General features: G+C 43.9%; 1 protein-coding gene across 1 annotated transcript in view; it reads left to right on the top strand.

Moving 5' to 3' along the window:
• Positions 1 to 25720, top strand: part of LOC129696594 (secreted frizzled-related protein 4-like) — a 36042-nt gene extending 10322 nt beyond the window's left edge. Inside the window, exons 5-6 of the mRNA XM_055634643.1 lie at positions 20890 to 20953; positions 25005 to 25720. Coding sequence (XP_055490618.1) covers positions 20890 to 20953; positions 25005 to 25184 — 244 coding nt within the window. The 3' untranslated portion in view covers positions 25185 to 25720. The remainder of the gene's footprint in view (positions 1 to 20889; positions 20954 to 25004) is intronic.

The raw sequence follows: 25720 nt of genomic DNA, 5'->3' as shown, positions 1-25720 counted from the left end.
TACCTTCAATGACTGGTGTACCATGACACCCAGGTCTCGCTGCATCTCCCCCTTTCCCAATCGGCCACCATTTAGATAATAGTCTGCTTTCCTGTTTTTGCCACCAAAATGGATAACCTCACATTTATCCACATTATACTGCATCTGCCAAACATTTGCCCACTCACCCAGCCTATCCAAGTCACCCTGCAGTCTCCTAGCATCCTCCTCACAGCTAACACTGCCCCCAGCTTAGTGTCATCCGCAAACTTGGAGATATTGCCTTCAATTCCCTCATCCAGATCATTAATATATATTGTAAATAGCTGGGGTCCCAGTACTGAGCCTTGGGTACCCCACTAGTCACTGCCTGCCATTGTGAAAAGGACCCGTTTACTCCTACTCTTTGCTTCCTGTTTGCCAGCCAGTTCTCTATCCACATCAATACTGAACCCCCAATGCCTTGTGCTTTAAGTTTGTATACTAATCTCTTATGTGGGACCTTGTCGAAAGCCTTCTGGAAGTCCAGATACACCACATCCACTGGTTCTCCCCTATCCACGCTACTAGTTACATCCTCGAAAAATTCTATAAGATTCGTCGGACATGATTTACCTTTCGTAAATCCATGCTGACTTTGTCCAATGATTTCACCACTTTCCAAAGGTGCTGCTATCCCATCTTTAATAACTGACTCTAGCAGTTTCCCCACTACCGATGTTAGACTAACTGGTCTGTAATTCCCCATTTTCTCTCTCCCTCCCTTCTTAAAAAGTGGGGTGACGTTTGCTACCCGCCAATCTTCAGGAACTACTCCAGAATCTAAAGAGTTTTGAAAGATACTCTCAATGCCCCGTCCAATGAAGGCAAGCATACCATATGCCACTTTCAGGGAGTTGGATCCCAAGATCACTCTGTACAGAAATGCTGTTAAGGGTCTTGTGATTCATTGTATATTTAACCCTTACATCCAACCTCCCAAATTGCAACATTTCACACTTGCTTCGATTAAGTTCCATTGCCCACTTGAGTTTTTTCCTCCTTGCTTTATATTCCCCAAAGGCCCTGTCTAATTTCATCTTTTTAAACCTTGCATGTGCTTCCTTTTTTTCTTTTTGGCCAAATTTACAATCTCTTGGGTCATCCAATGTTCTCTTACTCGCCATCTCTCTCCTTTCTGGAACATGATGGTTCTGAACTTTATCAACTGTCCTTTAAATGATCCCCACATGCCAGATGTCGACTTACCTAACCGCTCCCAATATACCTCCCTGAGCTTTGGCTTTGCCATACTACAATTTAGTGTCCTTCCCACAAGATCCACACTTAACCCTATTCAAAACAATTTTAAAACTGTAATGGAGTTGAAAAAAGATGAAATTAGACAGGGCCCAATTACCAGTGAAATTTTGCACCATGATGGATCTGGAACATGCTATATTTATCAATGCTTAGTTTTAATTTCGTTTTTATTCGTGGGATATGGATGTCACTGACCATCCCAGAGATTTAATGTCCATAATTACATTGAGCAAGTACTGGTGACGCACTGCAATGAGCTGTTGTATTGACATGCTGAAGGTCTTCCTTCCTCCTGTATGTTGTGTTGGGTGATTTATGTGAATTTGACATGGAAAAGATGAGAGCAGGTCATACTTTCAAATCAGTATGGTGTCTGTCTTTGAGAGTAAGTTGATGATGATGGTATTCCTATAGCCATCCTTATGAATATTAAGATTTAAATGTTGTTGTAGCTTTGACAAATTATTGTAGTGCATCCTTCGGAGATGGTGTTATATTGTGTTAGACATAATGCCATATCATTTCATTTTCAGTGGTGCATCCCGCAACCACTGTGCACTGGTGATGGAAGGAATACATTTTCAGATTATGGATAAATTGCAAGTGATTTGCATTGACCTGCTTGGTGCTAATTGATAAGTTTAAGTGCTGGAAGGAACTGCAGATGCTGGTTTAAACTGAAGATAGACACAAAAAGCTGGAGTAACTCAGCGGGACAGGCAGCATCTCCAGAGAGAAGGAATTGGTAATGTTGCAGCTCGACCTGAAACGTCACCCATTCCTTCTCTCCAGAGATGCTGCCTGTCCCGCTCAGTTACTACAGCTTTTTGTGTCTATCTTCATGAAAAGTTTAAGTGTTATTGGAGCTGTTTTCATCCAAACAAATGGATGTACACTCCTTACTTGTCCGTTATTGTTGTAAGAAAGTGTTTGAGGAGTAAGATCAGTTACTTACTGGTTTTTTAAAGCTGGTGATGGGCTCCAAGGTCCCTCGCATTATATGTCACAAATATTACTTTGTCACATCACCCATGTTTATATGTTGTGTTCTTCCTGCAAAGGCCACAGAATGTTTCATGTGAACTGATGTTGAGCAGCTTTCTGCAAACATGCTCACTTATGAACCAATGTCATAGAATCACAGAATTATAGCCACACAGGATAGCAACAGTGACGTGCGGTGAGGTCAATGACTGGGGAAGCACTGGTCAGTATCAGTGGCCCGGCCCTCCCTGTATTGATCGCCGCATCTCCCCGAGGAGAGAGAGGGGTGGAGCCATGGCTGTGAGGGAGAGAGAGAAGGGAGGGAGAGAGAGAGAGAAGGGAGAGAGAGAGAGAGAAGGGAGAGAGAGAGAGAAGGAAGAGAGAGAAAGGAGAGGGAGAGGAGAGAGAGAGAGAACAATACAATATACAATATTTATTACATGTCATTTGAACCTCAGTGAGGCTCAAACGAAACTCCGTTTCCACAGCCATACAAACAAAGACAATTTCCTACAGACATACACACAATTCAATTTACAGAAACATCCATCACAGTGAACCCACTGGAAGGTAAAGTCTTTTCTCCTGTTCTCCATTTCTCTCCCGATGTTGAAGCCCCAGGCGGGCGATGGTAAGTCCCACGGCCATTTTAGGCCGCGCCGGGCGATGTACGGCCCCGCTCCTGGTCTAAATATCACAAAGTTGGAGCCCCCGGCGGGCGTTGAAATGTCCCACGGCCATGAAGCCGCGCCGGGCGATGTCCGGCCTCGCTCCGTGTCGTTCCAACCCCACGACACGGGCTGGAGAAGTCGCGTTGCGGGAGCTCCGGAAAGCGGTCTCTCACCCGGACCCGCGAGCTCCCGATACCACAGTCCACCGGACCTGCGGCTGCAGCTGGAGACTCCGAGCTCCGGGGTCGGGCCGCAGCAGCGAGTCACCACCGCTCCCCACGCTCCGATGCCGGCCAGCCCCACGATGGTAAGTCCGCAGCTCTGCAGGCTCCGTGACTGGAGCCCCCAGGTCGTTCTGGCTGGAGGCCGCTCCACGGTGCTAGGCCCCAACGACAACGGAGACCCGACAGGAAAAAGGTCGGGTCTCCCGTGCAGGGAAGAGATTTTTTTTTAAGTTTCCCCCTCCCCCCCCGCCCCCCTCATATACACAGTTAAAAACACTATTAAAAAACACAAACAACTACATTTAACTAGACAAAAAAATTAAAAAAAGCAGACAGGTTGTAGGGGCCGCTGCCACCGAAGGGAGAGAGAGATAAATAGAGAGAGAGAGAGAGAAGGGGGGAGAGAGAGAAGGGGGAGAGAGAGAGAGGGGGAGAGAGAAGGTGCAGAGAAGGGGGAGAGAGAGAGAAGGCGGCGGAGAAGGGAGAGAGAGAGAGAGAGAGAGAATGGGAGAGAGAGAGAGATGGGAGAGAGAGACGGGGAGAGAGAGAGGGAGAGAGAGAGAGAGAGAGAGAGAGAGAGAGAGGGAGAGAGAGAGTGAGAGAGAGAGAGAGAGAGAGAGAGAGAGAGAGAGAGAGAGAGAGAGAGAGAGAGAGAGAGAGAGAGAGAGAGAGAGGGGGAGAGAGAGACGGGGAGAGAGAGAGAGGGAGAGAGAGGGAGAAGAGCAGCCCCGGGCTGCCGCGTTCCCTGACTCGAATCTGAGCTTGAAAAATCATGTGGTGGGCCTGATGTGTCCCCCGGGTCATAATTTAGAGGCTCCTCCTGCCTTACATGAACTAAACAGAAATGTACAGAAGTACAAAGATCGATGACTTTATTATTATGATAAGCATAGATCTATTTTTTTTAAATCTAATAACTTTCTAATGTACCGACAAAGTCTACCTTCCCAAGTGGCGTATCTTGTTCCGCTCCATGATCTTTGGTCTGCGCCGCCACTGCTGACGCTAGCTAACGTGGAAGGAGAGTGAGCCTACGTAATTTCCGCTCGCTCTCCCTCCACTGGGCTCAAGACACACCCTCTTGTGAGGCAGATGTGATCGCTGCCTCTCCTGGAGCTTTTTCAATGCAGTTTTATGTGAGACCAGCAAGCACAAATTTAATATCTTTATATGTGAAATACGTTACCTGCACTATGGAAGGTAAGGACATGTAATGAAGGGGTTTACACACGTTACATTGTTGACATACATCGAGATAGTAACAAGCACACGCTTGTTGCCCGCGCGCTCCATGCAGTTTCTGAGGGGTTGCGCAATCAGATGGGAGGCTCAGCTCGTCGCTGCCTCACCTCTCATCTCTCACTGTATTTGCAGCGGAACTGCGCAAATTTGGCGATTTTGACTAACAAAAAATGACTAGATTCATATAGAAATTACATTTATAACAGATCAGTGGAAAAATCTTTATATTTATTTAATTTTATTATTATTTTTCTTGACTTTTCTTAACAGCTATTTTCATTGGGAGTATGACAGGTGAGACTCTGCCTCCCCTGACCGCATGTCCCTAGATAGCAACAGGTCTTTCAGCCCAACTTGTTCACGCTGACCAAGTTGCCTCCTGAGATAAATCCATTTGTTTGCAACTGGCCCATAGACTTCCAAATCTTGTCTATCTATGTACTTGTCAAGTGTCTTTTAAATGTCAGAATTTTACTTATTTCTAGCACATCTTTTGGAAGCTCATTCCATGTACGAACCACCTTCAGTGTGAAATAATTGCCACACGTCCCTTTTAGATCTTCCCTCTCTTACTTTGAACATGCCTTCAGGTTTAAGACTCTAGGGAAAGACTGAGGCTATTCACCTTATTCAAGATTCAAGATTCAAGATTCAATTTAATTGTCATTTAGACCCCTTGAGGTCCAAACGAAATGCTGTTTCTGCAGCCATACATTACAAACAAATAGACCCAAGACACAACATAATTTACATAAACATCCATCACATTGCTGTGATGGAAGGCCAAAAAAACTTATCTCTCCACTGCACTCTCCCCCCCCCCCCCGATGTCAGAGTCAAAGTCAAAGCCCCCGGCTGGCGATGGTGATTGTCCCGCGGCCATTAAAGCCACGCCGGGTGGTGCAAGGTCGCACACCGGGTCTTGGTGTTAGAGCCCCCGGCGTGCGCTCGCAGAGTCCCGCGGCCATTCCAAGCCGCGCGGGGCGGTGATGTCAGGCCCCGCTCCAGGAGCTCTTCGACCCCGCAACTCGGGCGGGAGAAGTCGCCGTTGCGAGAGCCCTGAAAAGCGGTCTCCCTCCAAGGACCCGCGGGCTCCCGGTGTCGCCGTCCGCCAGACCCGCAGTTGCAACCTCCGAATCTCCGGAGGTCGGGCCGCAGCAGCAGCAGCGCTCCACCACCGCTCCACCCGCTCTGGACTCGGCCAGCTCCGCGACGGTGAGGTGAGTCGTCGGCACCAGAGTCCCCGGTCTTCTCCTGTTGGAGGCCGCTCCTCGTTGCAGTCCCAACGACAACGGAGACCCGACAAAGAAAAGGTCGGGTCTCCCGTGCAGGGAGAGATTTAAAAGTTTCTCCCCCTCCCACCCCCCCCCCCCCCCCCCACACACACACACAAGTCCAAAAAATAACAAAACTACATAGAAACATAGACAAAAAATAATAAAAAATGCAGACGGGCTGCAGAGGCCGCTGCTGACGAGAGATCTATGACCCTCATGGTTTTATACACCCCAGTAAAGTCACCTCTCAACCTATCCAACGTTTCCTTATAATTCAGACCTGGTAACACCTTTTATAAATCTTTTTTGCACCTTTTTCAGTTGATTAACATAACCATATAACCATATAACAATTACAGCACGGAAACAGGCCATCTCGGCCCTTCTAGTCCATGCCGAACACTTACTCTCGCCTAGTCCCATCTACCTGCACTCAGACCATAACCTTCCATTCCTTTCCCGTCCATATACCTATCCAATTTATTTTTAAATGATAAAATCGAACCTGCCTCCACCACTTCCACTGGAAGCTCATTCCACACAGCTACCACTCTCTCAGTAAAGAAGTTCCCCCTCATGTTACCCCTAAACTTTTGTCCCTTAATTCTCAAATCACGTCCTCTTGTTTGAATCTTCCCTACTCTCAATGGAAAAAGCTTATCCACATCAACTCTGTCTATCCCTCTCATAATTTTAAAGACCTCTATCAAGTCCCCCTTAACCTTCTGCGTTCCAAAGAATAAAGAGCTATCTTGTTCAACCTTTCTCTGTAACTTAGGTGCTGAAACCCAGGCAACATTCTAGTAAATCTCCTCTGTACTCTCTCTATTTTGTTGACATCTTTGCTATAATTTGGCGACCAAAATTGTACACCATATTCCAGAATTGGCCTCGGCAATGCCTTGTACAATTTTTACATTACATCCCAACTTCTATACTTCTATGATTTATAAAGGCCAGCACACCAAAAGCTTTCTTTACCACCCTATCTACATGAGATTCCACCTTCAGGGAACTACGCACAGTTATTCCTAGATCCCTCTGTTCAACTGCATTCCTCAATTCGCTACCATTTACCATGTATGTCCTATTTTGATTTGTCCTGCCAAGATGTAGCACCTCTCACTTATCAGCATTAAACTCCATCTGCCATCTTTCAGCCCACTCTTCCAAATGACCTAAATCTCTCTGTAGACTTTGAAAATCAACTTCATTATCCACAACAATACCAATCTTAGTTTCATCTGCATACTTACTAATCCAATTTACCACACCATCATCCAGATCATTGATGCATATGACAAACAACAGTGGACCCAACACAGATCCCTGAGGCACCCCACTAGTCACCGGCCTCCAACCTGACAAACAGTTATCCACCATTACTCTTGGGTATCTCCCATTCAGCCACTGTTGAATCCATCTTGCTACCCCACTATTAATACTCAACAATTGAACCTTCTTAACCAACCTTCCATGAGGAACCTTGTCAAAGGCCTTACTGAAGTGCATATAGACAACATCCACCGCTTTACCCTCATCAATTTCCCTAATAACCTCTTCAAAAAATTCAAGAAGATTAGTCAAACATGACCTTCCAGGCACAAATCCATGTTGACTGTTCTTAATCAGACCCTGTTTATCGAGATGATTAAATATATTATCTCTAAGTATTCTTTCCATTAATTTGCCGACCACTGACGTCAAACTAACAGGTCTATAATTGCTAGGTTTACTCTTAGAACCTTTTTTAAACAATAGAACAACATGCGCAGTACGCCAATCCTCCGGCACCATTCCCGTTTCTAATGATATTTGAAATATTTCTGTCATAGCCCCTGCTATTTCTACACTAACTTCTCTCAATGTCCTAGGGAATATCCTGTCAGGACCTGGAGACTTATCTACCTTTATATTTTTCAAAAGTGTCAGTACTTCCTCTTCTTTGATCCTCATAGTTTATATAGCTACCCTACTTGTTTCCCTTACCTCACATAATTCAATATCCTTCTCCTTGGTGAATACTGAAGAAAATAAATTGTTCAATATCTCCCCCATCTCTTTTGGCTCTGCGGATAGCTGTCCATTCTGACTCTCTAATGGACCCATTTTATCCCTCGTTATCCTTTTGCTATTAATATAGCTGTAGAAACCCTTTGGATTTACTTTCACCTTACTTGGCAAAGCAACCTCATATCTTCTTTTAGCTTTTCTAATTTATTTCTTAAGATTCTTTTTACATTCTTTATACTCCTCAAGCACCTAATTTACTCCATGCTGCCTATAATTATTGTAGATCTCTCTCTTTTTCCAAACCGTCCAATTTCCCTTGAAAACCATGGCTCTTTCCAATTATTACTCTTTCCTTTCAACTGAACAGGGACATAAATATTCTGTACTCTTAAAATGTCACCTTTGAATGACCTCCATTTCTCTACAACATTCTTCCCATAAAACAAAATGTCCCAATTCACTCCTTTTAAATTCTTTCGCATCTCCTCAAAGTAAGCCTTTCTCCAATCAAAAATCTCAACCCTAGGTCCAGTTCTGACCTTCTCCATAATTATATTGAAACTAATGGTATTGTGATCACTGGATCCGAAGTGCTCCCCACCACATACCTCCGTCACCTGTCGTGTCTCATTTCTCTGCCTCCTGCCTCACACACTGTCTACTAGATTTCTCTATTTGAGTCCCTCCCCCCAACCGTTCTAGTTTAAAGTCTCCCCAGTAGCCTTTGCAAATCTCCCCACCAGGATATTGGTTCCCCTCGTGTTCAAGTGCAACCCGTCCTTTCTGTACAGGTCACACCTTCCCCAAAAGAGGTCCCAATGATCCAGAAACTTGAATCCCTGCCCTCTGCACCAATCCCTCAGCCATGCATTTATCCTCCACCTCGCTCCATTCCTACTCTCACTGTCGCGTGGCACAGGCAGTATTCCTGAGATTGTTACTTTTGCGGTCCTTCTCCTTAACACTCTTCCTAACTCCCTAAATTCTCCTTTCAGGACCTCTTCTCTTTTTCTACCTATGTCATTGGTACTTATATGTACTCACAACCTCTGGCTCCTCTCCCTCACATTTCAGGATATCTTGGACACGTTCAGACACATCCCAGACCCTGGAACCAGGGTATTTTCTATATATATTCTATAGCAAGGCAACATATTTTCTATAGCAAGGCAACCAGATGTGTACAATCACTCCTTTGAGAAACAATGTTTTTTTCTCATGTCACTCTTGCTTCTTTAACTGATCATCTTATTTCTGTTAACCCTAGTTCTTGACATTCCAAAAAAAAATATGCTCCAGCTTCTCCAATCTAAACACAATACAATACAATGCTATACTTAAGAGGGAGCTAGATGTGGCCCTTGTGGCTAAAGGGATCAGGGGGTATGGAGAGAAGGCAGGTACAGGATACTGAGTTGGATGATCAGCCATGATCATATTGAATGGCGGTGCAGGCTCGAAGGGCCGAATGGCCTACTCCTACACCTATTTTCTATGTTTCTATGTTTCTAATATGGTTGTATTCGTCACATTGCACATAAAGTGCAAGTGAAATTCATTCAAAATAAGGATACATTGGATACTCCTCCCTGCAGTTCATAAATTTCTTCTGCACCATTTCCAAAGTATTTACATATCTCCAAAACTTGCTTGAAGAGATGAATGGCCTATTCCTGATAGTATTTTCTATGTTATTTTGAATTTTGCCTGCAAAGTGGAGGTGAAGTTCACAGATATATAAAGAGGAATCACGTGGTCTTGGCATAAGCTCTCTGACACTTAGAAGGGTAAAACGTACATGAAAGTGGCACTGAAATAAATAGGTAAGTTTTGCTTCCATTTATTTATTTTCTTATTTCTACCAATCCCTAATACACGTCACTAGTCATAGAAACATAGAAAATAGGTGCAGGAGTAAGCTTCGAGCCAGCACCGCCATTCAATATGATCATGGCCGATCATCCAGAATCAGTACCCTGTTCCTGCTTTTTCCCCATATCCTTTGATTCCATTAGCCTTATGAGCTATATATAACTCTCTCTTGAATACGTCTAGTGAATTGACCTCCACTGCCTTCTGTGGCAGAGAATTCCACAGATTCACAACTCTCTTGATTAAACCGTTTTTCCTCATCTCAGTCCTAAATGGCCTACCCCTTATTCTTAAACTGTGACCCCTGGTTCTGGACTCTCCCAACATCGGGAACATTTTTCCTGTATCTAGCCTGTCCAATCTCTTAAGAATTTTATGTTGCTATAAGATACCCTACCATCCTTCTAAATTCCAGTGAATATAAGCCCAGTCGATCCATTGGTTCATCATGTCAGTCCCGCCTTCCCAGGAATTAACCTGGTGAACCTACACTGCATTCCCTCATTAGCAAGAATGTCCTTCCTCAAATTAGGAGACCAAACTGAACACAATACTCCAGGTGCAGTCTCACCAGTGCCCTGCACAACTGCAGTCGGATCTCCTTGCTCCTATACTACATAGTCATATAACTAAGCCATAGCTTGTCGATGTAATATATATCCACATTGAATACCAAAAGGTCACTGAACTCGTGAATTTGAAATAAAACAGAAAATGCCAGAACCAGCTCAACATCTTTTCTATAATAGGGTGACCAAAACTGCACGCAATACTCCATATGTGGCTTCACCAAAGTCTTGTAGTACTGCAAGATATCCTCCTCCTTCTACACTCAATACGAATGAAGGTCAATGTGCTGAAAGCCTTCTTGATCACCCTATCTACCTCTGACATCAATTGAAGGAACTCTGTATCTGCACTCCTAAATCCCTCTGCACTACAACACTCCCCTGTGCTCGTCTATTCAGTGTAGGTCTTGCCCTGGTTAGACATCCCAAAATGCAACACCTCGCATTTATCTGTATTAAAATCCGTTAATGTTTCCTGCCCAACCGATTAAGATCCTGCTGCAATTTTTGACAACCATCTTCGCTATCTACAATACCACGCACGTTATTGTCATCTGCAAACTTTCTAATCATGCCACGTACATTCTCATCCAATCATTGATATAGATGCCAAACAGCAAGAGACCCAGCACCGAACGCTGAGGCACACCACTAGTCACAGGCCTCCATTCCGAAAAACGGCCTTCAACTATTACCCTCTGCTTCCTTCCATAAAGCCAATTTTCTATCCAGTCAGCCAGCTCGCCAAGCGATCTAACCTTCCAGAACAAGCTACCAGGGAACCTTGTCAAATGCCTTGCTGAAATCCATACAATGTTTAAAGCTCATCAACATTTTGGCTACATCTTCAACAAACAGATTTGTGAGACAAGAGGTACAAGAGAATGCAAATACTGGAATCTTGAGCAGAAAACGAAGTGTTGTAGGAAATTAGAGGGTTATTTAGTCCAGTTGTCGGTTTTTCGGTGACCTGCTACGACTATGACAGTCGCCGGCAGTCGCCTAAAAAATCACCTAGTGGGACAGACCCTTTAGGCAGCATCTGTGAAGTGAAATGGACACCTGACATTTCACATCGGCATCAGAAGAAAGGTCCCAACCCCAAAAAGTGGTCTGACCATATTTCAGACCTCCTGGCTGCATGCTAATTCAATTGCCCTTCCCAATCCCACATAGTCCTGCCAGTCCTTGGCCTTCTGCATTGCTAGCGTGAGGCTGAATGCAAACTGTAAAAACACCACCTCATGTCCTGCCTGGGTAGTCTACAGCCAATGGTATGAAAATTGAATTCAAGTAACCCTCACACCCTGTGCCCCTTTCTCCTTCTGTCCCCCCCCCCCCCCCCAATGCCCCCTCCAACCGCCATCATCCAGTTTCATTTCTCTGCCCCACTTGGTTTTATTTTCCTATCACTCACCCATTACAACTCTTGATTGTACTGTATCTGCATCTCCCTCCCCAATTTGTTCCACCTCCTTCCTTTATCTGGTTCCATTTCTCACCTTTGTTATCAGATTCCAGCATCTGAAACCTCTTGTTTCTACCCTTCCTTCCACTTCTGTCTCTACCTCTACCCACCTTGCCCCCCTGGCCTATCCATCTCCTTTTTTCCCTCTTTCTTCATCTGTCTCCATCCATTAGTTATCGTCTCTGCTCCACACTTCCCATAATCCACTTGGCTCTATCCACCCATCATCTGCATCTAGTTCCACCTGTTTCCTGCTAGCTTTTGTTCCTGCTGACTCACCTATTTCCATCTGCCCTCTACACTCCTGGAGAGAAGAAAGGTGAAGAATGTCCAGATAGAAGCGGAGAAGATTATGAGAGGCTAGAGAGTGTAAAGCCCCCGTCCCACTTTCCCGAGTTACTCACGAATTCTCCCGAGTTTTCCCCTTGATTCAAACTCGGAGAATTATGGTAATAGCCAGCTGTAGGTATTCGGGGCTATTTTTTTAACTCGTGGACATTTCTTAACATGCTGAAAAAAAAGTCCCGACTTACCTGATTTCTACGGCTGGCATTACGAGCTGCTACGAAATATCTACGGACGCCATCGGCCTCCTACGGACATCCTCCGAGTTTGAAGCAAGGGGAAAACCTGGGAGAATTTGCGAGCAACTCGGGAAAGGGGGACAGGCCCTTAAATCTTTTTTTTCCCCATGGTAGGGGTATCAAAAGCAAGAGTGCATTGGTTTAAGATGATAGGAAGGAGTGATTGATTACTGGAATGTACTGCCAGTGGCAGTGGTGGAAATGGATACATTGGCTATTTAAGAGATAATTAGACAGATACTCAAGTCAACAAAGCATAGAAGGATAACGTCCTAATGTGGGCAAATGGGATTAGCGACAATGGGCAGATAGGTCGACATGGACAAGGTGGTGTACAAGGGCCGTTCTGCACACTAAATCTGTCTCCCATGAGGGACTATGTTAAAAAAAATTGAAGTCCATTTAGATCATATCAACTGTGCTGCCTTCATCATGGAAAATTATGAGAGGAATAATTAGGATAGACAGAATCTTTTTACCAGTGTGGAAATGCCCAACACTAGAAGACTTAGCTAGAAGGTGAGAGGGGAGGTGGGGGGGGGGGGGGGGGGGGGGGGAATTAGTTACACAGAGGGCGGTGGGGGCCTAGAACACATTGCCAGAGGTGGTGGTGAGGGCAGATATGAAAGTTGTGTTTAAGAAGCGTTTAGATTGGCACATGGAAGTGCAGGGAACAGAGGGATATAGATCATGTACAAGCAGATAAGATCAATTCAACTGGGCATCATATTTGACACAACCATTGTGGGTCATTTCTGTGTTGCACTGTTCTGTGTTCTTTGTAACACATTATGCTATCTCTTTGAAAACTTCTATCAAAATGGTCAGACAGGATCATTTCCTAACAAAACCATGCAATTTATCTTTGAAGTGTTGATTAATCCAGTTTCAAAACGTGTAACCCTGTCCAGCTTGTAGATGTCCCAATGATCCAAATATCTAAAGCTCTCCCTCCTATCTATACCATTTCTTTAGCCACACAATCTTTTGAACTATCCTATTCCTATACCCACTAGAATGTGAACCAGAAGTAATTATACCTTTATAGGTCCTCCCCATTAATCCATCTCATAACTCTCTAAATGTGGAAGGAACTACAGATGCTGATTTACACCAAAGATAGACAGAAAATGCTGGAGTAACTAGGCAGGACAGGTAGCATCTCTGGAGAGAAGGAATGGGTGACATTTCGGGTCGAGAGCCTTCTTCAGAGCGTCTGAAGAAGTGTCTTAACCCGATACATCACCCATTCTCTCCAGAGACACTGCCTGTCCCCTGAATTACTCCAGCATTTTGTGTCTATCTTCCTAACTCTCTGATTTAGTGTTCCATGAACTCCTCTCACTTTTTGCTTGTGTTGTTTATATCCATGTGAACCATTACTGTAGTTTACCATCTCCTTTAAAAACGCCCACAGCTGCACCAGGTTGGCAACCCACAATCTGAGTATCTTGTTTGTGGTCACAGAAACTTCTGTCTCCTTCCCTTACAATTAAATCTCATCACTAGCTCTCCTAACCTCTCCGAATGTTTACAGGAAACTACCTTCAGTGCTGTAGCTCCACCCAGTGGCCACCAACCACTTGCTTTGCCTTTGAGTTAATCAGCTTGCATTACTCACAATATCCTGTAAGTTCCAATATGAATTCCATCTGCATTTCCCTGATTTCCCATGTAGCACAGGTGGGGTATATCATGGAGCTGAATTTTCCTGCCACCGATTACCTTTGAATTGTCTAGGTAATCTAAATTAGAGGCTGTAACTAATTATACTGGACAGTTTATTCCATTTAAGATATACTCTACTACAATTTGATGTCCCTTTCCCCATTGGCGGAAATCCCGGGGGGGCCAGGGGGGACGTGTCCCCTCCATGTTTTCAGAGGTGGGGGACGGCCCCCCACCCCCCCACATTACAAGCTTTGTAAGATACGTGGGGAAGTAGCTATTCCTGAACCTGGTCGTTGCAGTCTTCAGGCTCCTGTACCTTCTACCTGAAGGTAGCAGGGAGATGAGTATGTGGCCAGGATAATGTGGGTCCTTAATGATGCTGCCAGCCTTTTTGAGGCAGCGACTGCGATAAATCCTCTCAATAGAAGGAAGGTCAGAGCCGATGATGAACTGGGCAGTGTTTACTACTTTTTGAAGTCTTTTCCTCTCCAGGGCGCTCAAATTGCCGAACCAAGCCACGATGCAACCGGTCAGCATGCTCTCTACTGTGCACCTGTAGAAGTTAGAGAGAGCCCTCCTTGACAAACCGACTCTCCATAATCTTCTCAGGAAGTAGAGGCGCTGTTGTGCTTTCTTAATAATTGCATCAGTGTTCTCGGACCAGGAAAGATCTTCAGAGATGTGCACGCCCAGGAATTTGAAGCTCTTGACCCTTTCAACCATCGACCCATTGATATAAACGGGACTGTGGGTCCCCCTCTTACTCCTTCCAAAGTCCACAATCAGTTCCTTGGTTTTGCTGGTGTTGAGGGCCAGGTTATTGTGCTGGCACCATATGGACAGTCGCTTGATCTCTCTTCTATACTCTGATTCATCCCCATCAGTGATACGTCCCACAACAGTGGCGCCATCAGCGAACTTGATGATGGAGTTTGCACTATGACCAGCTATGCAGTCATGAGTATAGAGTGAGTACAGCAGAGGGCTGAGCACGCAGCCTTGAGGTGCTCCCGTGCTGATTGTTATCGAGGCTGACACATTTCCACCAATACGAACAGACTGTGGTCTGAAAATGAGGAAGTCGAGGATCGAATTGCAGAGGGATGCACAGAGACCCAGTTCTGCGAGTTTGGTAACCAGCTTGGAGGAGATGATTGTGTTAAATGCCGAGCTGTAATAATAATAATAATAATAATAATAATAATATTTATAGAGCACTTTAAAAACAAACATAGCTGCAACAAAATGCTGTACATCACTAATCATTGACAAAAAAGTTAATACACACCAAAAATAACAATCAAAAGAAATAGTAGGAAAAGACGTGTAAAATAAAGAAACATTAAAAACACCAAAAACAGAAGCAAAGTCTCAGGCATGGTCAAAAGCCAGGGAGTACAAATGTGTTTTAACACTGGATTTGAAGATGGACAGTGAGGGGGCCTGTCTGATGTGCAACGGCAGGGTGTTCCAGAGTGCCGGAGCAGCAACAGAGAAGGCTGTATCCCCTCTGAGCCTCCGACTAGACCTCGGTACCTCCAGGAGCAGCTGACCAGCTGACCTGAGGGACCGGGCAGGAGCGTATGGGTGGAGCAGCTCAGAGAGGTAACGCGGGGCGAGCCCATTCAGAGATTTAAAAACAAATAACAGTATCTTAAAATGAACTCGAAAGTGCACTGGGAGCCAGTGTAGGGAGGCCAGAATTGGCGATATGTGCTCCCTCTTTCTAGTCCCTGTTAAAAGGCGAGTAGCAGCATTCTGAACCAACTGGAGACGAGCCAGTGAAGAACGAGCAACACCAAAATAGAGCGCGTTACAGTAATCCAACCTAGATGTAATAAAGGCATGGATTACTGTCTCAAAATGCTGCCGCTCGAGAATGGGCTTCACCTTCGCCAGCTTCCTTAGGTGAAAGAAGCTGGACTTAACCACCGCGGTGAGTTGAAATAACAGCAGCCAGCCGGTAATAGCTCAACAAGAGCGCTGCACTCACCTGGACCCATCCAAGTCTCAGTCACACAGAGGAAATCCAGTCCACGGGAGCAGAAGAGATCCCTCAGTATAAAAGTCTTGTTTGCCAGGGATCTGGCGTTCACTAAACCAATCCTGGAGGGGGATGGACTCACCAGATCAGCTGATCGCTGAGCCCGGTGCAGAGTCCTCAGGTTCCGGGGATTCACCCCGCGGTGGCGGGGCCGAGGAGAGCATGGGGGGCGGGGCCGTCTCGCCGCAGCTCCTGAGCATAGGAAGGGGTGAGGGCGAAGGGACCCACCCGGAAGAGTTGGTGTACCAGGTGACCTCCTTCGTTCCTCCTACTGAGACGGTGAGCCAGGCCAGTTCTCCATGCTGCAGCAGGTGGACAGTGCTCCCGATCGCTGGGGAGGAGATTGTCCGTTGACAGTTGGAGAGCACCAGGCTGAAGGCTGAAGGCCCCGGAGATGTCCCTGAGCAAGGTGTTCCCGACGCTCAAGGCTTTCGAGGAGATTCCCACCTCCTGGCCCACCCAGTTTAGACTTCACCAGTCGACCGCTACGTTTGCCACGGCGACGGCGACGCTTCCTCGGGCTTAAAACCCACTCCAGGTGAGTTTGGATTCCCAAGAGGAACGGGGGCAGTGTAGTATGTCCGCGGTAAACAAAGGCACCGACATTACGCTGAATGTCCATTAGAGATGTACGGTCGTAGACCAGCAGAGACTTTAGTTGTATAACACCAATAGAATACACAAAAAAACAGCGAGAGCAACAGACGGGCAGCCATAGACATCGGCGCCATCTTGGAATCTATGAATAACAGCCTGACATATGAGTTGTCCAAGTGGTCCAGAGCGGAGTGGAGAGCCAGTGAGAATGCATCCACCATTGATCTGTTGTGGCGGTAAGCGAACTGCAGTGGATCCAGGTTTTTGTCGAGGTATGAATTGATTTGCGCCATGATCAGCCTCTCAAAGCACTTCATCATCACAGACGTTAGTGCCACTAGTCGATAGTCATTGAGGCACGTCACCTTGCTCTTCTTGGGCACCGGTATTATTGATGCCCCTTTAAAGCAGGTGGGAGCCTCAGACCTCAGAAGTGAGAGGTTGAAAATGTCCGTAAAAACTCCAGCCAGTTGGTCCGCACAGGTTTTAAAACACACCCAGGCACTTTTCAAGGGTTCATCCCTCTGAAGGATCTTCTGACATCGGCCTCTGTGACTGTGACCGAAATACCATCACGGTGAATGGGGGCTCGGGAAGGCACATCAGTGTTCTCCGTATCAAAGCGTGTGTAAAACGCATTGAGCTCGTCAGGGAGTTGCCTCCTGATTTTGCCTTGTAGGAGGTGATTGCATTCAGACCCCACCACAGCTGCCGAACATCCGCCTCATCCTCCAGCTTTGAGCAGAAGTTCCTTTTGGGCTTTTTGATGGCCTTACCAAGGTCATATCTGGATTTCTTGTAGACCTCTGCATCTCGATGCATAAATGCCCGGGATCTGGACTTCAGAAGAATGTGGAACTCACTTCTGGTTAGGAAACACTCGGAAGGTTTTTGTTGGGATGCAGTCCTCCACACATTTCTTAACGAAGTCTGTAGCGACTGTGGCGTATTCGTTCAGGCCCGTTGACGAGTCCCTGAACATTGCCCAGTCTACAGACTCCAAACAGTTTTGGAGTTGTTCCTCTGCCCCCCCCCCCCCCCCCCCCCCCCAACCAGCTCTGTACAGTCCTCACCTCTGGGGGTGCACTCTTCAATTGCTGCCTGTAGGCAGGAAGCAGCAGTATGGTCGGATTTACCCAAGTAAGGGCGAGGGATATAGCGATAGGCATCCTTGATGGTCATACAGCAGTGGTCGAGGGTGTTTGATCCTCTGGTACTGCAGGAGACATGTCGGTGGAAGTTAGGGAGCAATTTCTTAAGGTTGGCTTTGTTGAAGTCCCCGGCTATGGTGGTAAATCGTCTGGTGCTTGTTGACCACGGCGTGCAGCTCCCCCAGTGCCAGGCAGACGTCTACCTGGGGAGGGATGTAGACCGCGGTCAGGGTGATGAAGGTGAATTCACTCGATAGGTAGAAGGGACGGCACTTCACAGCCAGATGTTCAAGGTGTGGAGAGCAGGAGTTGGATAGGACTGCCACGTCTGAGCATCACGCAGAGTTGACCATGAGGCAGACGCCCCCTCCTCTCCCTTTCCCAGATGCCATTGTACGGTCCATGCGATGGATGGAAAAACCTTTAGGCTGGACTGCTGAGTTTGGGGAGCTGGGGGTGAGCCATGTCTCTGTGAACACAGAGCATTCCCTCAGCTCCCTTTGGTAAAGCAGCCTTGCTCTTAAGTCCTCCACTTTATTTTCAAGCGACTGTACATTGGCCAGGAGGATGGTAGGGAGAGGGGGTTAAAGTCTCCCGCGCTTCAGTCTTACCTGAAGTGGAGAGAGTTACAAAATTTAAAATAATAGGTGTTAATCTCTCACATGATCAGTCCTGTGCCCTAACATAAATGTAATCATGACTGTGCATCAGTGTCACCACTCTTTCAGAACTTAAAGAGTTCCAGCATATCATCAGATACTGACAAACCTCTGCATATCTACAGTAGAAAGTATCTTGACTGGTTGAATCAAGGCATGGTATGAAAATTCCATTGCACGGGAACATAACAGAGAGTGGTGGCACAGCCTGGTCCATCATAGAAACAGCCCTTCCCACTTTCCCACCTCACGAAGGCAGTATTTATCATCAAGAGTCCCTAAATCCAGCCATGCCCTCTTCTGGCTGCTTCCAACAGGCAGGAGGAACACAAGTCTGATATCCCACACCAGCCGGTTCAGGAACGACTTCCATCAACTATCAGGTTCTTGAACCAGCCCGCAGAACCCTAATTTTACCACAGTAATGGAAACCTACAGATCACCTCTTGTACTATATTTGACTTGTTTTATTGTCCAGCTGTGTTTTGTACTAATGTCTTTAGTTTTTGCAGTATTTCTTTCTACTGCCTTTTTACCTACAGAATTTGTCTAATTTCATGTATAAATTGTTTTTGTGTATGTGAATGAGTCTATGTGCCTGTGATGCTGCTGCATGCGTTTTTCATTTTACTGATGGCTTACCATATTTGTGCATACTGTATGACAATAAACTGATCTTGACGAGAGAAAAAAATGGCTTGGCAATGTGATATTGATTTTCCCCATTTACTCTCTCAAGTCAAGTCAAGATCATCGATCATTAAAGTCAACCAGTATGTTCATGTTCACAGAAGCATAATAATGTTAACAGATAAATACTAGATGGAGATAAAATAATCATAATCTGACGTATTTCTGAATGGACAAATAAGCTCAAACTTCACAGACTTTCTTTGAAGAGATGGCAATATGGCAGAAAGATGTGGAATCAAAGCATGGAAAATGAATTAGCTCAACCTATAACGAAAGATATTTGGGATGAAAGTCTACAACATATTTATCAATGCTCGTTAAATACCAGACATTCTTTAATACAATTTAAAGTACTACATAGACTGCATTATTCTAAAACAAAATTAAATAGAATTTTTCCAAATATCTCCCCTATCTGTGACAAATGTCAATATTCAGCAGCTAATTTAACTCATACTTTTGTAAATTGTATAAAAATTAAAAATTTCTGGACGGATATTTTTTAAATTATTTCCGAAGTTGTTAATATCCAATTCGATCCTGACCCAAACTAATAATACTTGGAATATCAGTACAAAGCCTAAAACTTACAAGCCAAAGACATTTCCTTGATTATAGTATAATAATTGGGAAAAAACTAATATTAACATTTTGGAAAAACCCAACAACCCCCACAATTAAAATGTGGATTATGGAGATGTCGGAGACCTTACATTTGGAAAAAAATAGACTTGTCTTAATTGACAAACCAGAATTATTTGCTGGAATATGGTCTCCATTTATAGATTATTTGAAAGGGTAAATTGGTCCAGCACTGAAGCCAGACTGAAACTTGAATCCAGGATTAGATGAATAGTTATGTTTTATAACCTACGGACCTATCTCCTAAACTGTATTATTGGTAATTTATTCTATTTTTTTTAATTCTTTTTTTTCCTTTCTTTCTATCTATAAATAAAAATAAACAATTAGAAGCAGTGTTAATATGTAATTGATAAATGAGGACCACAGCTATTTTGATAGCTGGGACCCCAGATACTAACGACATGTAATTGATAAACAAAGTTTTGGTTTTGATCATGATATGTATATGCTTCTAATAAAAAATATTATTAAAAAAAAAAAGATGTGGAATCAGATGTGGCATACAAAGACATTAATGGAGCTTTAGAGTCACAGCACAAGAAAATAGGCCCTTCAGCTTAACTCATCTGTGCCTACTCAGATGCCCCATCTAAGCTTGTCCCATTTTGCCCACTTTTGGCCAATATCCCCCTAATGCTTTTGCAAAGATTTCACACATTGGGAAAGCTTTGTCATTATGGAATTGAATTACTGAAGGGCAGTAAGTTGAATACAAGAGAAGAAACAGAGGAGAAATAAAATGACTGAGAATTGACAGCAATATCTCCTAAATGTTGGAACTTGGTAATGATACTTGGTACTTGGTAATGATATCTCTGAAGGTTCTATCGTGTAGTTCTTCATGTTTACTGAAACATCAATAATCTTCATATCAAGGTCAAATGAAGTAGCATTGAGATTTGTAAATGAAACCAAGACAGCAGATACAATTAATAAATCTGAAGAACAAAGGAAATTATTATCATGAAGATGTTTGAGACACTCTCCATGTCTTATTTCTCCTTTCTTGTTAATTTCCTAATTTCCGTCCCCTCTCCTGATTCACTGAAAAATGGTCAGTTTATGAAAAAGGCAAATTCTATCTAAATGTTTGGTTACATTTAAATTCATTATTGCACATGATGTATTCATTTCTTCTGCGAATAAAAGAAAATCAGATCCAATTCACACAGATTGTCGAATATTTATTTGCCACTGAATGTTCTACACAATCTAATCAGTGTTTTTCCCCTGATTTTTCATAGACTGATGCTCTTTAATGGCTGTTTGGTTGCAAAATGGAAAGATCAATGGGTTAAACGATTGAAGGTAAGGTATGTGTACAGCGACAGGTCCAGTTAGAAATTCAACATCTTCCAATATTAGTTATGACATTGTGTAGCATTATCTCAACTTTAATATCACTGCATAGTATTAAATCTACATAATTTACTAAGCAGTTCTTTGAATAACGTTTATTCACATTTTGCAGTTGTCTGATTATTTATTGTATTTACAGTATAGAAACAATGCATCTGGTCCAACATATCCATGCCAGTTTTTAACATCCACATGAACTGTACAGACTATAGATTTCCTTTGCAGTCAGTCATAAATCACAGAACCAGGCACTTCAGCTCACCTTGTCCATACCACATATGAAGTTCCTACCTAATCCTTCCCTGGTAACTGAAACATTCCATTTCTGGCATGCATCCTGTGCGCCTTCTTCACCATCCTGTCTGCCTGTGTTGCTATCTGCAGGCATCTTTGAACTCATGCACCAGGTACTTTGTTCCACAATGCATCCAAGGGCACTACCATTCATGATACATATCCTACTCGTCTTAGACAAGTTCCAAACAAAAATACATCACACGCTCATGTGAATTAACTACCGTAATTAATTACCGTATTTACCGGCAATGAAGACGCTATTTTTTACCAAGAAATAAGGCACAAAATGTTACCTGCGTCTTGGAGGCCTAAGGTTAGGTTGTTAGCCAAAAAAGATAGACTTGGCTATCCCTCAGTACAGCAACATCAAGAACAATGGTGCTGTACTGGGGGATAGCCAAGTCTATCCCTCATTGCTGGCAGCTATTGGGAAGCGGCTGTAAAGTGGGAAGTGGCTGTAAAAGGACAGCGCCGCTGTGGGGGGGGGGGGGGGGGGGGGAGAGTTCCTTTCACAGCATGTGGGGAGTCTGCCAGCAACTCTTTCACTCACCGCTGCTGTGGCGCTCCGGGTGCGGAGCCACCTCATCGTGGCCAGGGAGGGAAGTAGCTCGGGTGGTTGCGAGCGGCCGCCGGGACCGGACAGCGGAACCGGTCTCCACCTCAGCGCCTTCTTTTGGCCCGCCCACTAGCCACAGTGTCCATCGGTACAGACGCAACCGGCGCAGGTGGTGGTTGGCGGGTAGCTACTGGGCGGCTCCATCCCGGGCTCTCTCTCTCTCTCTCTCTCTCTCTCTCTCTCTCTCTATTAGTCCCGGGAGAGGGTGACCTGGGTGTTACAGCCAGTCCCGGGGCAGGCGACCTGGGAACTGCAGCCAGTCCTGGGTATGCGAGGGATCTGGGAACTGCAGTCAGTACCGGGGCACGCAGCCAATGTTGCCGGCCCCTGGACTAAACCAAACCATTGATCCTGTCCCGCCATCCTTTTCTTAAAATGTAGCAACTTAAATTGGGGGTGCGACTTCGACGCAGGTGTGTCTTCATTGCCGGGAAATACGGTAACTGGTCCAGAGGATTGGAGACCAGCCTATGTTGTACGTTCTGGAAGCTTGGAGTGTGGCCAATATTGTTCCTTTGTTTAAGAAGAGAAGTAGCAATAATCCAGGTTGTTTTAGGCCGGTGAGCCTTATGTCAATGGTAGGGAAGCTATTGGAGAAAATTCTTTGAGATAGGAAAGTTTTACTTTTAAAAGACTTCCACTACTTGAATTTAGATTTATCTGTAAGTGGCAACCGTGGCGATGCTTGTCAGGTCCAGTTTATGTTGAAATTGGTCTTCCCCCATTTCAGACACTTAATTTCCTGACTATCATTATCTCTTTCCACAACTACTTTGAAACTCACTGTCAAGATCACTGTTGAATTTTGAAATCACAGTTCAAAATCAAAATGTGAAACTTTGAATTTGTTTATATTTCCTGCCACATCTGGTGAAACTGGCCATTCTGAAATATATGAGCATTTTATAAAGTGAAATTCTCTGCTCACCTTCACTCCAAACAGCAAAACCTTCAGTACTGTACACATAATATTTTCAGTGATCATTCTATGTTATTCTGCTGTCTCACATAAAGAGATATTAAGACAAATAATGACTTGGTCAAAGGTGAAAACATTTCTGAAAGGGTGGGGAAAGATCGAGGGGGATCCATTGCTTGGGACCGATCATGAATACACAGAGATCAGAATATGAAGAAGACAGAGATGTTGCCTTTACATGTTCTCCAGAGATGCTGCCTGATCCGCTGAGTTACTCCATCACTTTGTGTATTTACACAATATTCTGCACTCTGTTTTCTCTTTTGTACAACCTGTTGTACTCATGTATGGTATGATCTGCCTGTACAGTATGCGAGTCAAAACTTTTCACTGCATCCCCGTACATGTAACAATAATAATCAATACCAATACAGGCTTCATTACTCTCTTCCCTGAATTTCATAGCTTCCATGACCTTCTCCAGAGTATGATAAATATTAACTTAAAATCTTGCCCATCTCCTTTATCACACACACATTGATCTTTAAGGGGTCATAATCTCTCCCTCGGACTGTAGGTATTGAGGAAATTACAGTGCAGTTGGGTGACACGGAATAGATTTGACTTGTTTGGTAATGACATGAGTGGGAACTAAAGTGTAGTTGCCTAATCAACCAGCAGAGGTATCCTGTGATAGTTCTTGGTCATTGGATATGGAATATTGCGTGACAAATTGCCTCAGTATGTGCAGAAATAGGTAATCCTCTTTGAACATCTTCCATTAGCTATATCTACCTTTACAGATGAAGGTGGGTGGGGTGTATTCATCTTATTTTCGCCCTGTGGCTGAAGTGCCCTTTCTTCTCCAGCTTGATGACTTACACAGGAAAGACCAGTATGAAGTTCTTATGATGTGCCATTATTATGTGGAAAGATTTACAAATATAAACATTAGCAACAATCTTCATCTGCACCACAATTAATGCAGTACTTCTATCTGAAAACTCCAGAAACATTTGATCTTGCAGCCAAATCAAAAAACTATGTTTTTACCTTTGGATTTAGATTTATATTGACTGGCCATCCTCATTCTATTTTCTATAAAGCTGGAACCATTTGGAGCTGGAGCTCTTGCTGTCCATACTCTAATTCTGATTATAATCTTCACCGAGAAGCTGTATGCTTGCTGATCTACTGACTTCCAATTAAGAAATGCCTCATTAAAGATTTCCATGTTTATTTTTAGATCTCTCCATGACCATGACCTCCCTTCTCTGCAGTCCTATAACTTTCCAATATACATAGTCCCTTAATTTCCAGTTCTTACCTTCAAATGGTGGTCCTGAATATCAGAATACTACCCCCACCAAACAAAACAATTCTTGCCTTTATTTTCACCTTTAAGGTTAAGGGTTTCAAATAATGAAATACTAAATTATTTCATTCAGTAGAGTCACGTTTGCCACAAAATTGCCAATTCCATTTCCAATCTGCACAGAATCATCAGCCATCAACAAGTAATCTGCCTTTTCCCAATATCCGAGTTCATCACTCAATAAAACAGAATTGAACAAGCTCCAGGAAGATGCTATCAATATTACCTGAAATGCCTTTAAAATATTGGTGTTTGGGAAGGGAAAATATGAGGTTTAGAAGGCTTCTTATTTAAATGAATGGCATAGTGGCACAGTGCTGCTATTTCACTGCTCCAGTGCAGTTTGGACATTATTTGTGTAATCACATGTGTTCTCCTGAGTGGTCCAGTTTTTCCCACATCACAAAGATGTGCTGGTTGGAGTTAATTGATTTCTGTAAATTATCCTCGGTGTAGGTCAGTGGTAGGAGAATCTGGATGGGAATGTAGGGGTGGGGAGAGGTGGGAGGTGTTGCAGAGCACAAGAAAGTGTAGGTTACAAAGAATTAAGGGGGGGAAATAGAATGAATGGGATTGTTCTGTGAGCTAGTATGGACTTTTTGGACCAAATTACCTCCTTTAATAGTGTAAAGAAACTTGAGTTTAGCGTACCTAACTACAAATGTTAGAGCTAGAATACCCAAACAGTTGTTTTCATTGTGATTATATCACATCACAGTTGCTATATATATATCATAATAATTAGTGTCTCTCTGAAGCTTGTGTTACATTGTCTTGTTTTTGTGTTCATTAGCATTGGGAACAAAGATTAAACCAACAACAGCGATTGGGTGTTATTCATGAGAGAAACCAAAATACTGGACACAGTGAGCGAGGTGGTGATCCAAAGCTAAGGTCGAAGAACCGAAACCATGTTCCTGGCAAACCTGGTAAAATAGCCAATAAAAACAAGAAGGAAGCCAAGAAACTATAAATTGGAAAGTTGATGCAGCTACAACTATCTTGTATTCTTGATATCAGACATTGGCTTCAATAGCATGCAGCAAACTGTATTTACAAACGTCTGTATAGTATCAACAACATTGAATGTTTTGAATTTCATTATGCAGGCACTGCCAACCATAGCCATTGGTTTGCGCTACAATGTGGTGGGCATCTTTGATAACTCTCATATTTCAAAGCAAGGAAATATGTCTGAATAATTTCTGTCCATCTTATATTCTTGAGAAATCCACCTTGCTACTGCATAGTTGCTTGCTGCACTGCATGTTGACAATGTGCCATTTGTAAGTTTATCTCTATCTCTGAATTATTATTTTCCCTAACATAGATATATTGCATTACTTATTTAAAATATCATTCTTCCAATGTGTCAGTTTAATATAAAAAAACTGATAGAATAACAATAAATGAAAATACTGCAGATGCTGGAAATCTGAAATAATAACTAAAATCTCTGGAAAAACTTAGTAGGTTGGAGACCATTCATAACTATTATGTTAGATTGTA

Source organism: Leucoraja erinacea, chromosome 4, assembly GCF_028641065.1.
Source record: "Leucoraja erinacea ecotype New England chromosome 4, Leri_hhj_1, whole genome shotgun sequence".
Lineage (NCBI taxonomy): Eukaryota > Metazoa > Chordata > Chondrichthyes > Rajiformes > Rajidae > Leucoraja > Leucoraja erinaceus.
Note: the sequence above shows the minus strand (reverse complement) of the source record. Positions and strands in the feature narration are given on the sequence as shown.